This window comes from Podarcis filfolensis (genome assembly GCF_964270895.1).
Source record: "Podarcis filfolensis genome assembly, chromosome: 2".
Lineage (NCBI taxonomy): Eukaryota > Metazoa > Chordata > Lepidosauria > Squamata > Lacertidae > Podarcis > Podarcis filfolensis.
The window spans coordinates 32,532,940-32,549,491 of record NC_139605.1 but is presented as its reverse complement, the minus strand read 5'-3'; the positions used below and the strand labels follow the sequence as shown (position 1 = coordinate 32,549,491).

Below are 16,552 nucleotides of genomic sequence, written 5' to 3'. Positions count from 1 at the left end.
CAGCCACTCTGGGCAGTTTCCAACAAAATATTAAAATACAGTAATCCATCAAGCTTCAATGAAACTGTACAATTCCCACTCCAACAGTTCACAATAATCTCTCTGATATAGTTTTATGGTTTCTAAATGCAAATCCCAAACAAATCATTCTTTAAATTCCCTGTCTCTAGCCTACTTGTCCACCTACAATCATTATGAAAGAAACTTTTGCTTCTGATCAAACGTTTGACATCAACATAGACCACAACCAGTATTTAATCATGCTGGTAAAGAGGTCGGAATATGGTAAAAACAATCCTAGTTCATCATGAAATGAACCCTTGGATCTGCTTTAGTCTAAACCTGGGGTACTTGAGACCCTCTAGATGTTGCAAGAATCTAACTGCCATCAGTCCCCACCAAGCATGGCCAATGGACAAAGATGATGACAACAGCATATACGCAGCTCCCCGTCCCCTAAAGGCCATCCCATCCAACTCACTTCAATGCAAGAATCTCAACTAAAGCATCCATAATAAATGGCCATCCAACCTCTGCTTAAAAACCTCAAATGAAGGAGAGTCCACCACTTTCCAAATGAGTCTGTTCCAATGCTACTTACTCTGTCTAGCTGTCTAGGCACAGGAATTTCTTAGCCTTGCTGCCTTACATTTTTAAAGTAATTAAAGTGGTACCTGTGGTTACGTACTTAATTCATTCCGGAGGTCCGTTCTTAACCTGAAACTGTTCTTAACCTGAAGCACCACTTTAGCTAATGGGGCCTCCTGCTGCTGCCGCGCCGCCAGAACACGATTTCTGTTCTCATCCTGAAGCAAAGTTCTTAACCCAAGGTTAGCAGAGTCTGTAACCTGAAGCGTATGTAACCTGAAGCGTTTGTAACCTGAAGCATATGTAACCCAAGGTACCACTGTATATAGTAGATTGGCCCTGACAACTTTTAAGTGCAAATTGGTGATCTACAGCACTTCCAAGAGTGTTTCGTTACTACTATATTGCAGGCCCTGCAAATATAGCACTGCAAATAACAAGGCCAGTGGAAGTGATGGTATTCCAGCTGAACTATTTAAAATTTTAAAAGATGATGCTGTTAAGGTGCTACACTCAATATGCCAGCAAGTTTGGAAAACTCAGCAGTGGCCAGAGGATTGGAGAAGATCAGTCTACATCCCAATCCCAAAGAAGGGCAGTGCTAAAGAATGCTCCAACTACCGCACAATTGCACTCATTTCACACGCTAGCAAGGTTATGCTTAAAATTCTACAAGGAAGGCTCAAGCAGTATGTGGACCGAGAACTCCCAGAAGTGCAAGCTGGATTTAGAAGAGGCAGAGGAACCAGAGACCAAATTGCAAACATGCGCTGGATTATGGAGAAAGCCAGAGAGTTCCAGAAAGACATCTACTTCTGCTTCATTGACTATGCAAAAGCCTTTGACTGTGTTGACCACAGCAAACTATGGCAAGTTCTTAAAGAAATGGGAGTGCCTGATCACCTCATCTGTCTCCTGAGAAATCTCTATGTGGGACAAGAAGCTACAGTTAGAACTGGATATGGAACAACTGATTGGTTCAAAATTGGGAAAGGAGTACGACAAGGCTGTATATTGTCTCCCTGGTTATTTAACTTATATGCAGAATTCATCATGCGAAAGGCTGGGCTGGATGAATCCCTAGCCGGAATTAAGATTGCTGGAAGAAATATCAACAACCTCAGATATGCAGATGACACAACCTTGATGGCAGAAAGTGAGGAGGAATTAAAGAACCTTTTATTGAGGGTAAAAGAGGAGAGCGCAAAATATGGCCTGAAGCTCAACATCAAAAAAACGAAGATCATGGCCACTGGTCCCATCACCTCCTGGCAAATAGAAGGAGAAGAAATGGAGGCAGTGAGAGATTTTACTTTCTTGGGTTCCATGATCACTGCAGATGGTGACAGCAGCCACGAAATTAAGAGACGCCTGCTTCTTGGGAGGAAAGCAATGACCAACCTAGACAGCATCTTAAAAAGTAGAGACATCACCTTGCCAACAAAGGTCCGTATAGTAAAAGCTATGGTTTTCCCAGTAGTGATGTATGGAAGTGAGAGCTGGACCATAAAGAAGGCTGATCGTCAAAGAATTGATGCTTTTGAATTATGGTGCTGGAGGAGACTCTTGAGAGTCCCATGGACTGCAAGAAGATCAAACCTATCCATTCTTAAGGAAATCAGCCCTGAGTGCTCACTGGAAGGACAGATCGTGAAGCTGAGGCTCCAATACTTTGGCCACCTCATGAGAAGAGAAGACTCCCTGGAAAAGACCCTGATGTTGGGAAAGATGGAGGGCACAAGGAGAAGGGGACGACAGAGGACGAGATGGTTGGATAGTGTCTTCGAAGCTACAAACATGAGTCTGACTAAACTGCGGGAGGCAGTGGAAGACAGAAGTGCCTGGCGTGCTCTGGTCCATGGGGTCACGAAGAGTCGGACACGACTAAACGACTAAACAACAACAAATATTGCAGGCAGAGAAGTTGGCATGAATGTTTAGGAACATAGTGATGGCAAAATTACAAAACCCTATGAGAAATACTTATGGACGGATGAAAACTCTTTTGCTGTTTTCAGAATTGGAATGCAATCCACAGCGAGAGGGGGAGGATTAACTATGCCACGAATTATTAACCATTTGATATTAGAGGCCCAGTGACTAGAGTATATTTGGGATTCTAATCCTGGCCCAGCCTGACATATTTGGGCTGCTGCTGCTAAACCCAGCTAGAAACTACTTGCAAACTTTGATCACCAGGATTATGGCACAGGTACTGCAGAGTTGAAGAAAACATAGCCTGAAAATAGAAAAGTATTTTCCTCTTCAGAGTATCTGAAAACTGACAAACAAGGAATGTATTATATCATTCAGAAATCACGCTCACCTTTTTTGGAACCGCTTCTTAAACTGTCCATGGGATAGCTCTTTCCCTGGTATTTATGATGAAGGGTCCCAAACATGTGACACGCACCTGCATTAAAAAAACAAAAACAAACCAGAGCTCATATTTAGATCAGTGAAGCAGATAATGTAGGGAGGATGGTGCTGAGCCCATAGACCTAAATAAAAGCAGAGATGTAGGACATCATAGAGCTATAACACAGAGAAAAGATAAGAAACAACTGAGTCGAAAGATCCTTTGTGGGGATGCTGATCCACCTTGTCATCTCCACCCATAAAAACAAGTTCTGCCATGGGACAGCAAAGCAGCTGCATGAGAAGCCTGCAGAGGCTACAGAAAGAACTGTAAGAGTGGAGGGATGTCCTATTTGCCATCCTTGGGCCCACCTGGGAATATCACCAAACCTGCTATAGCCTGGAACTGAATGTGGAGAGTGCAGCCAGGAATGGCCCAAGACATTTTGGCACCTGAAGTGAACCACAAAATGGTGCTTCTCAAGCAAGGAAAAAAGTGTTTAATGAAGCTCTACATCAGGAACAAGGTGGAAGGGGGTGTGGAATAAGGATCTACACTGGCACCTGTTGCCCCTGTGGATTCCGCTGCCTGAGGTGGTTGCCTCAACTTACATCATGGGTGGGCCGGCGCTGAGTGCAGCTGACTGCTGAATAGGGCATAATGTGGGAAGCCTGAGGAAATGCCATCTACCCTGGTGGCAGTCGATAAAAACTGCCTAGAGAGAGTGATTAGGATAACGACAGCAGGTTGTTGGAGCTCTCTTTTTTTGTGAGATTTTGCAGGTGAGCTGTGAGCTTGTTTGGTCCCTGGGAGGGTGGGTGAGTGGAGTCCTGCATAAAAGCCAGGAGGTTGAGAGAAGAAATGTGCCATTAAGAAGGAACGGGTAACGGGTCTATATTTCTATCAACATAGCATTTGCACATTTAAACACCATGTGTATTTTTGTAACATTTGTTGTTTTAAGTTGTCTGTGTTGGTATAGTTCACACACACACACACAAAAAAAAAACACAAATATAACACACTATCCAGCAAAGGAATTCTTGTTAAAATGGCTGTGTGTGTATAGATATAGAGAGTACACCAAAGAATAATAACTCTTACACAGTTGTCAGTGGGTGTGTGAAATGTAGGAGCACAGGGGTTGGGTGAGAAGGAGCAAAGCACTTCCGGAGCTGGGGGCAAAAGAGTAATGGTGCTGTGCAAGACATCTGCCTCTCTTATTTTTCCTGGAGGACAGAAAATCTTTTGTTATCAACTTGTTCAGTTAAATTACAAGCTCCAGCAAAGCCGATTACGTACTATCCAGTGCCTCTTGCTATTCTTAATCATTTGACTATGACTTCAGCCGAAAGGAGGTGCTTTCTCTAGACATTGCAGAGTTTGCAGCTGAAATAATCTAATTTCACTCTCACTTAAGTAAATCTCTAGTTCAATAGACACTGTTCCAGTTTGTTCTTGATCAAAGTTCTGATGCCCTGCTCTGGGGAGCAATAAAGCCATTTCCCCCCCTTTACAAACAATATCACTCCATAGCCTCATGACAGCAGTATCTCCACATATGCAGGAGTAAGAAAGAGCAGTCAAGAGAGCATGTCTTTTCACTCTCAATAAAAGGTTTCCTCCTGTCTGTCATTCCCCCCCCCCCCAATAAGAAAGCATCAAAATAACAACTTTGACTCTAAGTGGCTCATATTAAAGTTGTACTCTTCATAAGCCCATCTAAAAGACATTTGTTGCTATTAAGGGCTTCAGTTTTTGAAAGCCAAGCTACATAGTATCTATCAAAATATTTGTACTTGTCTGTAAACTGCTGGCTCAACTTTTAAACTATCATTTCTTGGGTAACTAATCTCTACTTTGAAGTAACACCCTAGGATTATAACCATATTTATACACTACTAGATAAATCGCAGGATAAAAACATTTGAGGGTTATTTCAGGAGGAACTGGAATGTTCTGTGCTGACCTATTTCTCAAACTGTAATAGCTTTCTTAAGAGTGGATCATGTTTTATTGGGATTAATATTGACTTAAGGTGCCTGTAATGGATAAGTGTCTTCCCAGGTGCATCCTGGGGCTCTTTCAAATATTAGTCAGAGAAATAAGTTCTGCCAGTGTTCTGAGAAAGCACTTCTATTTGCTTAATTCAAATGTATGTCTGGATGAGAATGATCAATGTTCATTAAAAAAAAAAAACAACTACCAAAGTGACAGGTACACAAAACAGCTCTAGATGTTTACACATTTAAGCTTTCAGAGTTTTAATGAATAAATGGACTGTGTGCTTCCAAACGCAGGAAGGCACCATCTATAACTTTATATATTTGACACTTGATTACTCTTAGAAAGAATCTGGCTTGTGTGTTTGTTTCGAAACTTGCAAGGATGGTACTACTTAAAAACAAGCTGCAGGAAGCACAATCTTTTAAAATTCCAAGAAAAATGGAAGTGGTGATATTTTGGTGAAATAAAAGATTTATTATCTTCAATATTGCCACTATCTAATTTAATACAAAGTTTAGTTGGAAAATAAAAATTGTCTCCAAATGCTCCATAAGCTACTATTTCCTCTACCCGCTTCAAATGTATGCAATATTTCTGAGCGATCTCTGCTATAGGGAAACAGATTCCAAGTGACAAAAATGGACTCTTCTTAAAACTTAAATAGAAAAGAGCCCAGGTCATGAAAACCTGCTTGATTTACAATTTAGCAGGATTAATAAAGGATGTAAAAATTTACTCCTGATTTCTCAAGGTTTGACTGGGGACTTGCTTCTGCCAGCCACAACCTAAACTGGAAAAAAAAGAAACATGACGGATGGACAGAGGGGAAGATTCTCACTCCCCAAAAGCTTGTACAGCGAGCACAAAGGCTTGTAATATTGCAGTCAAGCAGAAATTTACAGACCAAGTTTGCAAAGCAACAGAACAAAAAGAACACTTTTTTGTGATGAATGGCTTCCATCTGTGGAGTTCACAGGCAAAAAGAAACTAGATTAATCTAAAGCCTAACAAGATGAATACAGAGTCATCTATATGCTCCAAAAACCGTGACTAAGGAATGTGTAAAGCGAAGCCTTAGACAACCAACACACTTCGGTAACCACTTGTGGGGTGGTGGGAGGGAACTGTGATTCAATTATGTAAGGTGCACAAGGTTTTTTTTTTAAATTTAATTTTCCTGAGAAGTGATCCCTTGTATAGCAAATCTTAACCAAGGGACTGATTCAGTTTTCATCTGCATCCCCTATGTGTACTGGTCCACACATGAAAGTTTTCACCTGTCAACCTACCAGCAGCTGTCCCACCAGCACAGTAATGCACTTGTGGAATTGCTATGGATGTCTTGTAGCATGAATAAAGGATTAGGCTTAAAATGTTCACTTTAAAAAAAAAGAAATCCTGGCACATTAGTCGCTCTTGTGAATGTAAAAAAAAACCCCTGAAACCTTCTAAAATATTATCTATCCAATAAAGCCCTAGAGCTAAACTTGCAATTGTGGTCATTATACTGTTGGTGCTCCCGACTATAAGAGCAGCTTCACACCAGTTGGACACTTACAGCTGTATGCAATGTTAAGAAAGGTGCTATAAATAAAAGCACTTTCTACCTTTGAGAGCATTCACTTTTGGCATGCTAATTGCATATGTACAATCACCCAGAAGGCTGTAGCTCTGCCCCTGACTTTATTTGTTTCCCAGTAAGGCAGTAACCACCCAGTGAAAGTAAATACTCAAGCTGGTGATTGCAAGGTGTGCTTACTGGCAGAACTTCTAGCTACAGGGAAGGTCTGAGGATTTTAATATGACATCACAGCTACCATTTTTTCCTTGTTACTTTTGCAGCTACAACAAGACATAGGCACAAACATCTCCTAGCTTGCATATGTCTCATCTTGCTGCTCTGGATAGGGCTGCCACTGCTGCAAGAAAAATGATGGAAACCTATAAAGAATTATAGCCTGAGGTGGGTGCTACATCTGCACAGCTCCTCTGGTTTTTTTGTTTGTTTGTTTTTCCAGTGCGACATTATCCTTGCCAGACTTGATGCCTTTAGGCAAACAGCTTGCTGCTTTACTACCCCTTTGATGAAACAAAACTGATGAATGGGGTTGGGTGTTGTTGCTCATTTGTTTTTTGTTTTTTTGTCCTTATACTCACGTCTGTTCTGGTTTTTAAAACTGCAACATGTTCTTCTTATCTGTAATTAAATAATGCCCTATTTTTTTATAAAGTGTCTTGAGGGGAGGCCCTATTCATTTTCTCTCACAAAAATGACTTGGCAAGTCTTCCTTGAGCTCAGAGTTGGCAGAGGAGGAGCTGACTGCGACTAAGGCTATCATACCACCAGCTGGGTAATTGGACCAGGCTCCCATGGCTGGTGGATCAGAATCCATGGAGCCCAAGGCTGGTCGTCCAAAGCCTGCAGCAGAATCACAAATGCGTACTTGCTGTTGGAATTGAGTGCCTGCATTTACCAGCCCTCCTACTACCATGCATGGAGATGCAGAAAAGCAAACAAGTGCAATATGCTTTTTCAAACACCACAAGAAAAGTGACATGCTTTCCTTTAACCTACATGTTGACATCAGACAGACCCTAGTTTGCTGTCTGAACCACTCACATAGCCCCCAATGCAAAGTTCCTCTTTGTCTTCCATCTAGACTGAAGCCTAGGTGAGTATCTGAAAGAAGAAAACCTTTTATTTCTGACACACACTAGCTTCCCCCTTCCTGCTTTGCTTCCCTGGAAGTCAGCCTGATCAAGCTGCACCGAAATAAGAAGGGTTTCTGATCCCGAGGCCACAGAGATATGGCCTGACAGTGAGAGGATTAATCTTTCTTTTGCTATTCAACTCTGATCTAAACCTCAACCCAATAATTTGCTGGTCACACAAGCTATAATGTACCAGATATATTTGTGTAGACGTTTTGGTACAAGTGTAAACAGGCAAACTCTGCTGTAATATTCACTATTTTTCCTGGGTGGAAAGGGTAGTATTATACAACATGATTAAGACTGTATTTTTAATTTCAAAACCAGACTCCACTAAAAGGCCAAGTCTCAAGTACTTAAAAGCCATTCTCTAGAAGTCTTCAATGGGTGAAGACAGAGCCACGGATGTAGGAGGCTGGTGTCATGAGTAGAATTGTGTAAGGCACAGTAGCTGACACAAGCCTGAAGAAAGAAGCATTAGCAGGCCTCTAGAGATGTAGTGTAGAGACTAAGAAATGATGCAAAAAGGAAAAAAAGAGGGAGGAAAATAGGTACTAAATGAGCTATCCAAAAGTTAGAAATGAATGAATTTTACAGCAACCTGGATTTTGCTTTCCCCAGGTGTTCCATGAATAAAATGAATTGGTAGCATCATAACACACATGACTTGGAGACACTGATAGATCGATTCACTATTGCTCTCCTTTTGCCATGAAGCTGAAAGCAAATGCCTACAACAGAGTACTGCGTAGTGGAAAGTAAGTCAACAATATTAGATATAGAGAGAGGAAAAATGTATTCTCTGTTTTGTTCTTTCTTTTTGTCAGTCACACCCACCCCCCACAAATTCCTATTATAGAATTAATATGTCCCAGTTCACATATAATTCTAATCACAATTCAGAGTAAAATTGTGGCCACTTTGCTTCTCCCCCTGTCCTGTTGTTGTCATGCTACCAGCCACTAAGACATGGTTTGGCTTAGTATTGCATCTGAACCAGTGCTACAGCTCATAGTTTTGTTTGGAGCAAGGCAAGTAATAAACTTGGGTTCACATGAACACTAAGTCAAATCATGCTTTAGCTCTGGGTTGTATGGCAGCAGCAGGACCAAGGGAAAAACAAAGCAGCTGTGGTTTTTCACAAAATCCACTCATATTTACCATATTTGCTCTTAGCAACATCCAAAGTTGCATTCTTTTTTCTTGCATATGCTGTGTTTGTGCTTGTTCCTTCAGACAAGAAAGCTAACACCGAACACTATTGTCCCAAATAGAATATAATGACTACCATATTTTTAATGTTATTCTGATACTAAAACATTTCCAAAACTCCACCCAAACGTTACATTTATCATAAAGAAAAGATAAACCTTTTCATTGCCCCTTCCAGAAATGAAAACGTAAATATTGAGGTGTCTTGTAGTAACATGTAACAACTAAAAGCCCACATTGTGAAAATTCTGTTTTGCTTTGGGTAGAATAATACAGAGTCTTGACGAACAAAGACAATCAATAGCAGTACAAATATGTTTGCTCCCTGGCATGGTCACTCACACTAGGAAAGGTTAGGTATACAAGGCCAGATAAAAGGCTCAACACTCCTGGCACAACATGTTATAAGGTAAAGAACTTTGACAATGTGATGTAAGATTAAATAACAGCTGTGCTATGTCTGGTGAAAAGCCATAGTGGTGCTACTGAAAGGTGAAAAAGGAAACATTCGCAGCTGTGTGGTCAAGGAACTGCCCTGCTCTTCTCTCCCTGCCAAGGTATTTGATCATTGCTTTATGCATAGTCCCAGAGAGATTTCCTGTGTTAGGTAGTGCACTCTCTTAGCATCTGATAAAATCAACAATGAATAGAGCTGAAGGTCATCAAAACAGGTCATTTGAATAGGTTACATTTAGCTTGAAAAGAGGCACACACTGCTCCAGTTATCGACAGACTTGTAGGAGCTAGCACACTATACTTTGCAGAAAGAAATCCAGTCCACAGTTTGTCTTGGGTTGTATCTGAATTGGTTAAGGAGTGGCTTTCAGTCTGAGCCCCGGCCACAGCAATAAACTACAGCAAGATCCACTCCAGGACATACGGCATGCACTAAAGAGTCAACAGTAGGAATAAGGCTGCTTAGTACAGTATTACTGGATTAATCAACAAGCTCAAGTGGCTCTAGGGAGCCATTGCCCATTTGCCAGTTGGCAAGGTCCCACAGCATTTATGGCCAGTCTTGAAAATTGGGGGAAGAGGACATTCACTAGGGGGAGAGCTTGTACTGAAGTAAGTAGAGGAAATGGATTGAGGTGAGTTGAATTACACAATTAAATTTTTAAGTAAAACTCAGAGAAGCTATCGCTGTATAAATCCATACAAGATACTGCATCACATACATATTTCTTATTCTTCTTTTGAGCCCGATGAAAGAACAGCTGAGGCAACTGACAACTAAATGGAAAAGCTATAGAGCTATAAATGATTATGAGGCCTCTGTATAAATTGAACCTGGGAATCTGTGGTTTCATCTGAAGAAGATGGCTAAAGGCAGTTAATGAGAAAAACAAAGACAAGATATACATCCATCTACTTCCCAATTAATCAAAATTTAGTGGACTGTTAATAAGGTAGACTTTGCATAATTTCCTGACCCTTTCATATTTTCCCTTGTTCATAGCAGATTGAAACAGAGAACATAAATATTTATTCTCGTTTGACAAAAACATACAGAAGAGAAGTCTCTTTCAAAGGTCAATGTTACAAATATCACGCCTTTGTTTTAAGACACTAGGCTACCTTCAAACATTTAATTATAAGTAGACTGTTACATTCAATGATAAAAGCTAGAACTGATTCCAGCTTGTGGTGAAGCATTTACTAATACCATCAATAAAATTCAGGAGAAACAGCATCCTGCTATGATCAACAGTGGATCATAGTAAATACTGGAAAATAGCCTCTTCATTGTAAAACCATAAACAGCAGAAAGCACATGAAAGTGTTTTGAACGAGAAATGGATTGAAGATTACCAACAAAGTAGTTAGACTCTGAATAACCTGACAAATGAGTCTCCAGATAAACCTACAATATTAATCAGGCCATTCAGGAAATAAAGGAAAACTATTCTGTTGCTAACACAGGAGCCAGTAGTAAATGTGGATGAGATAGCATTTGCACTGCTTATTGTAAATTAAAATCAATGTTTTTGCAGCAATAAATATAAAACAAAGCAGGTAAGAAAACTTTGAGAATATTACATCCAATACAAATTAGTGTGTAAGCCACGTAAACACACTAAGAGAGGAAAGCGTAAACTGGCATAAAACAAGAAACTGGCATAAAGCAAGCGGATGTAAATTAAGCTGGCATAAAGTTACACAAGATATACGTAAACCCCGTTTCACAGCAAGGCTACTGCTGCAGCTCTTCCTAAACCTGGCCGGGGGCGGGGTGTGCTTTGAAATAGTGTTCTATGTCAAGTTGCAAGGTCAAAAGATCAAGTTGAACTGTCTAAGATCCCCTCTCTAGGTCTACCCCACCCCACACCCCTTTAGGGATCTACACTGTCAGCTTTGGCTCGGTCAGATGAGACCCAGCTAATCTAGAATGAGCATGTTATGCCCGTGTATTTTGGGTTGTGCCAGGGCTGGAGACTTAATGTCAGCTGAGCCCAGCTGAGCTGGATATCCTTTGCATCTTAAACTGTGCATCCTGGTGAATTTCGCCATAGGACTGTCCCCTAAAAATAGGGCTTTTCTTCAAGTAAATCAGTCCCCCCCCTTGTAACCCCCCAAAAGTAAATGGTTTCCTCAAGTCTCACAAAAAAGGAGAAAAGCTAAAAAATATGTGTTTTTTTTATAGGGTAAAAATGAAAGGCTCATGGCCAAGATACTGGCTGTCATGGTCAGCATTTTTTCTTTGTGTTTTTATTTTTAATTAAAAATCAAATAGAAAATATATTGGGTTGCAGAAGATGCACTGAAATCAATACCCTTGACTAACTTACATGCACTGATACTTCAGTGGATCCATGCTTAATATGACTTAGCTGAATACAACCCATTCTATTTATCTTTCTGTTATACCATTCTGAAACTGAGGGAGTGATAGGTATCCCAGTAAGAATTATTATTATTATTATTATTATTATTATTATTATTATTATTATCACTACTACTACTACTACTCAAGCTTTTTTGCCACAATGGTGCTGTTTTGTTTATTTTTAAAAATATATACCACTTGATTCTAAAAAACAAACAAAGCATTGTACAATAAATACTCAAATAATCAATAAAACAATGAAAAACAAATAATTAAAAACATTTAAAAGACAATTTAAATAAGATTAGGCTAAAAAGAAATTAAAACACGTCCATGTTTATGTGCCTTGACAGGATTGCCCAAACCAAAATGTTTTAAGCAAGCACTGATATACTGACAAAATACGAAACACATACACGTGCAGTGGGGAGAAACACATGCATTGTTTATTTTGGTTGAATACCTACTGACTATCAGAAGCATCCCTGGGTGTCAAGGATGCATAATAGCCCAATCATACACCCACTCTGAATATGATAATGCAATCAAACATACTCCTTTGAACACAGCTCAGCAAAAGGACAAATATTTACCAAAATCAAAAATAAAGCACATCACAGAATACTACACATTTGAAGAAATGGCTATCCGGCTTCATGACAGAATAAATCAGCCTGCAGTTTATAAAGGAAAATTCACTTTTCTATCAATTACAACACAGACAAAGGAATAAAAAAAGTTGAAGCAAGGGAACCCTTCAAACTTCGAGAGGATTATAGTTCAAAACTATCATGAATAATACAACAAATTGTGTCTAATTTTCTATTTTCAGTGTATGATAAGGGGAGGCTGGATAAGTTTCAAATCACGTAGGACAACTGAACACTATTAAAAGGGGGCAGGTGGTTGTTGGGTTTGTTTTGCATTATGTTACAAATTTTACAAATCTTTGATGGATAATTATGATTTTGTGTTGCATTCTTCTCACAATGTGAAGTATTTTATTAGTCTGGATTAATTAGGAACCTCTTATGCTCTCTTTATACATTTATTTCCTCACAACAGCAGAGATTTATCACAGCTGTTCCAATTTTATTTGTCTTAGGGCAACATCTGTGTGAGCAACTCTATTCCAAATAATAAAGTAGCAAGAGTTAAGTGGCTAAATATATGCACTGTGGTGCCTCCTTCCAGCTATTATTTAATAAGAATGGGTTGATGTTATCGTAATCTCTCAGTTATTCATAAGCTTGGCTCAGTATAGTAGATGCTTTATGGTGACCTTTAGAGTTCTGCTTCACAATTAAGAGACCAGCCAGTCATTTTTCACTGAGGAGCAGGGCAGCTGTGGAAGCCAGCAGTGAATGGAACAATACAGCACTACTCCTCATTGTAAGCAGGGCCACGTATTACCACAAGCCAGGAGTAGTTGCCATTGGACTGAGAGGGTCTAACTGCAGACAACTTGCCCTCAAGCATGTATTTCTGCATGCCACATCTGCACACACAAATGGTGAGGAGCTGAAATACTTGTAAACTGATAAATCATGGAGCTTATAGAAGCACGAAACAACTTAAATTTAAACAGCTCCTAGGGGCACACAATGGATTCAAGTGCATTTCTTCGTTAGTGGAAAGGAGGGAAATCAGAGAGATAGATGGGATTACAGTACAGTGGTACCTTGGGTTACATACGCTTCAGGTTACATACGCTTCCTGTTACAGACTCTGCTAACCCGGAAATATTACCTCAGGTTAAGAACTTTGCTTCAGAAATCGTGCTCCAGCGGCAGCGGGAGGCCCCATTAGCTAAAGTGGTGCTTCAGGTTAAGAACAGTTTCAGGTTAAGTACGGAGCTCCGGAATGAATTAAGTACTTAACCCGAGGTACCACTGTACATCAGCCATGATGAAAATATTTCCGTGTGACTGAGCCCAAGGAGGACTCTTTTGCTGCAGTATTATGTCCAGTAGCTTAGGATGCAGCACATACAAGGTGAGCAGTAACCTGGAATTTGGTAGGTCACGGTGGTTCTCTCTAGACCCAACACTGTGAGGTTGAAAAGGGGCAAAGTATGATGGCATAAATGAGGGATATGCAAAGTTCAGACTTCCTTTTTTAATAAGAACCCCAGGATGTACCAACCAAAGTCAGGTGCTTAAGACATACAGGTAGAATTAAACAGCAGGGTGCCTCTAACACATTCTGAGTTTAGGAATTTGTTTTTTGTGCAAAAACTGGACCAAAGTAAACAGTCCTTTCACGTAAAATTTAGGTGGGAAAAGAAGTTCTGGTAATACTGAATTTTAGGGCAGTTACTGTATGACTAAAAATCATTGGACTTGATGGCAGCCCAACATGCTATACATGATTAATTTCTAGCAGTTGTTCAATTTTATGGAGCTAAAGTGCCATAGAATGTCACACAGATCTTCTTTGCCATGTTCAGGGGTCCACAATCAGAGGATTTTCTAGTATGTCCACGAAAACTTCACTGCCATTGCTGGCCTGCCTTGTGTACTGAACGAAGTGGGGACCGGAACAAAGGCATTTTGGAGTTGTATCAGGGACACGTTGGGGGACATTTTGTACCCACCATATCTAAACTGCTCTCATTCCTCGGACATGCCCACAGAACTGGGAGAGGGGATATGCTAGCCCTAGAGAACCCCACTTCTCCCCCTGGAGTCAACAGAAGAGAAAATCTTAAAAGAGAAAGGAAAAAGGAAAAGTGTTGCCTTCTAACTAGGGTTGGCTACTGTAGGCCTAACAGGGCTTAAGATGCAGTTGCTATTCCATCTCTGTAATAGATATAATAATAGGTACCACATGGATTCAATGAAACCCATCGTCTACTTGGACAATAATATTTTGTCAATGGTGTGGCAGATATCGACAATTGGGAAAATAAGCAGAATCTCTGTCAGCAGTCCCTGAACAAGAGATGTTTTAGTCAGACAATAAGGACATTACTTTAGAGCAGCACACTGAGTGATTGACAGATGACTGTGTTAAAGGATGTAATTACAGGGCAGGTTGTAGAAACAGGTCTTATGCAAGTGTGTACTTGAGTCGCAAGGTGAAGTCCTTGGTGATTATTGGCTTGCTGGAGGAAAAGCTGCAAAAGCAGGTTCATGAGTTTAAGATTTCCATCTCTTGCCCCCTCTAGAGTCCTGCAGACCCTCTGCGCTCAAATGATCAGAAACTTAAATCCTAGATCTCATAAAAATTGTTCTGACAAAAGAAAGGGAGAATTGAGTATACTTCTTACATTTCCAGTCCAGTGGCTTTGATTCTCAAAGTTCATATGGATATTAGCATTCCTAGGCTGATAAAATCATTTTAGGTTTAAACAACAAGATATTATGAGCAAACTCTCCTCTGTTTACCTTAGATTCTGACCCCTAAATAATTATTCAACCTAAGTGAATAATCAGGCAGTGATCACATTTTTCCACATAAAGGAATGCAAATTTACCCTTATATAATCTAATGTAGGCAAGGAAATACTTGATCAACCCATCTGTTAAAAATCAGCTACCAAAGGATTTTATTTTATTTTAAAATCACGTTAAACCTCTTGTATGCTATTTAATTTTTCCCAGTAAGTCACTTTCTTAGACATTGTGCCCTACCACCATGTTGTACGTATATTGTAATTTTACTTGCTGCAAGTAAATACCGTTGGGAGAACTTTGATTTTATTCTGATCTGTAATCTTGTTGCTTTCAAACATTTCCAAGCATTGTTTGTTAAGGTGAGCAAAGAATGTAGTGTTCCCTGCTGTATACACAGGTGGCATTATGTTCCAAACACACCTCGACCAATGAGGACGAGTGACGGGATTTTTAGTTCTTTATTGGCAAAGCACTGCTAACATGCAAGTGAGATAAGATGACACATCCTGCTAACTAGCTGTCTGGGCAATCTCTGGTTGCAGACCTGTGCACTGACCCGGACAATTACAGCAACAACATAACCCCCCTTTCTTAAACCCCCTTGTCTGACGCGCAATGGCAGCTCTAACTGTACCTGTAGCTTCAAGCCCCTCTTTGAGCTTGGAGACAATAGAGGAGGGGACCTGGGGATTCCAAAGACACAACTCTCTCTAGGAGCACCACAGGCTCTCCAGACTCCTCCTTTGTCTCTGGCTACCCGGTCTCCTCCTCCCGATTCCCTTCTTCCACCACCACTGGCAGCTACCTCAGGGGGAGCATAGAACTCCACAAATCATTGGCCCCTTCACCCTGGATCATCCTCCTTCCCACCTGCCTCCTCTGTCCACACATCCCCCCACTCCTCAGGTTCCTGTTTATCTCTGACATATGATCACTTCTTTGTTGTTGTTTAGTCGTTTAGTCATGTCCGACTCTTTGTGACCCCATGGACCAGAGCACGCCAGGCACTCCTGTCTCCCACTGCCTCCCGCAGTTTGGATAAACTCATGATGGTAGCTTCGAGAACACTGTCCAACCATCTCTGTCATCCCCTTCTCCTTGTGCCCTCCATCTTTCCCAACATCAGGGACTTTTCCAGGGAGTCTTCTCTTCTCATGAGGTGGCCAAAGTATTGGAGCCTCAGCTTCAGGATCTGTCCTTCCAGTGAGCACTCAGGGCTGATTTCCTTAAGAATGGATAGGTTTGATCTTCCTGCAGTCCATGGGACTCTCAAGAGTCTCCTCCAGCACCATAATTCAAAAGCATCAATTCTTCGGCGATCAGCCTTCTTTATGGTCCAGCTCTCACTTCCATACATCACTACTGGGAAAACCATAGCTTTAACTATACGGACCTTTGTTGGCAAGGTGATGTCTCTGCTTTTTAAGATGCTGTCTAGGTTTCTTACAG

The 16,552-nt window shown here is 40.6% G+C and overlaps 1 protein-coding gene across 9 annotated transcripts in view; it reads right to left on the bottom strand.

Annotated features, from left to right (window-relative positions):
- Positions 1–16,552, bottom strand: part of LOC310756452 (contactin-4) — a 536,818-nt gene that overhangs the window by 333,676 nt on the left and 186,590 nt on the right. For 8 of the 9 annotated variants that reach the window (XM_083600569.1, XM_083600561.1, XM_083600560.1 and 5 more), the window contains one exon: positions 2,915–3,001. The exons of the other annotated variant lie outside the window; for it this stretch is intronic. Coding sequence is in view for 5 of the 8 variants with exons in the window: in XM_083600559.1 (XP_083456685.1) it covers positions 2,915–2,990 (76 nt within the window). In the remaining 3 variants the exon portion in view is untranslated. The remainder of the gene's footprint in view (positions 1–2,914; positions 3,002–16,552) is intronic. 9 annotated transcript variants of the gene reach the window in all.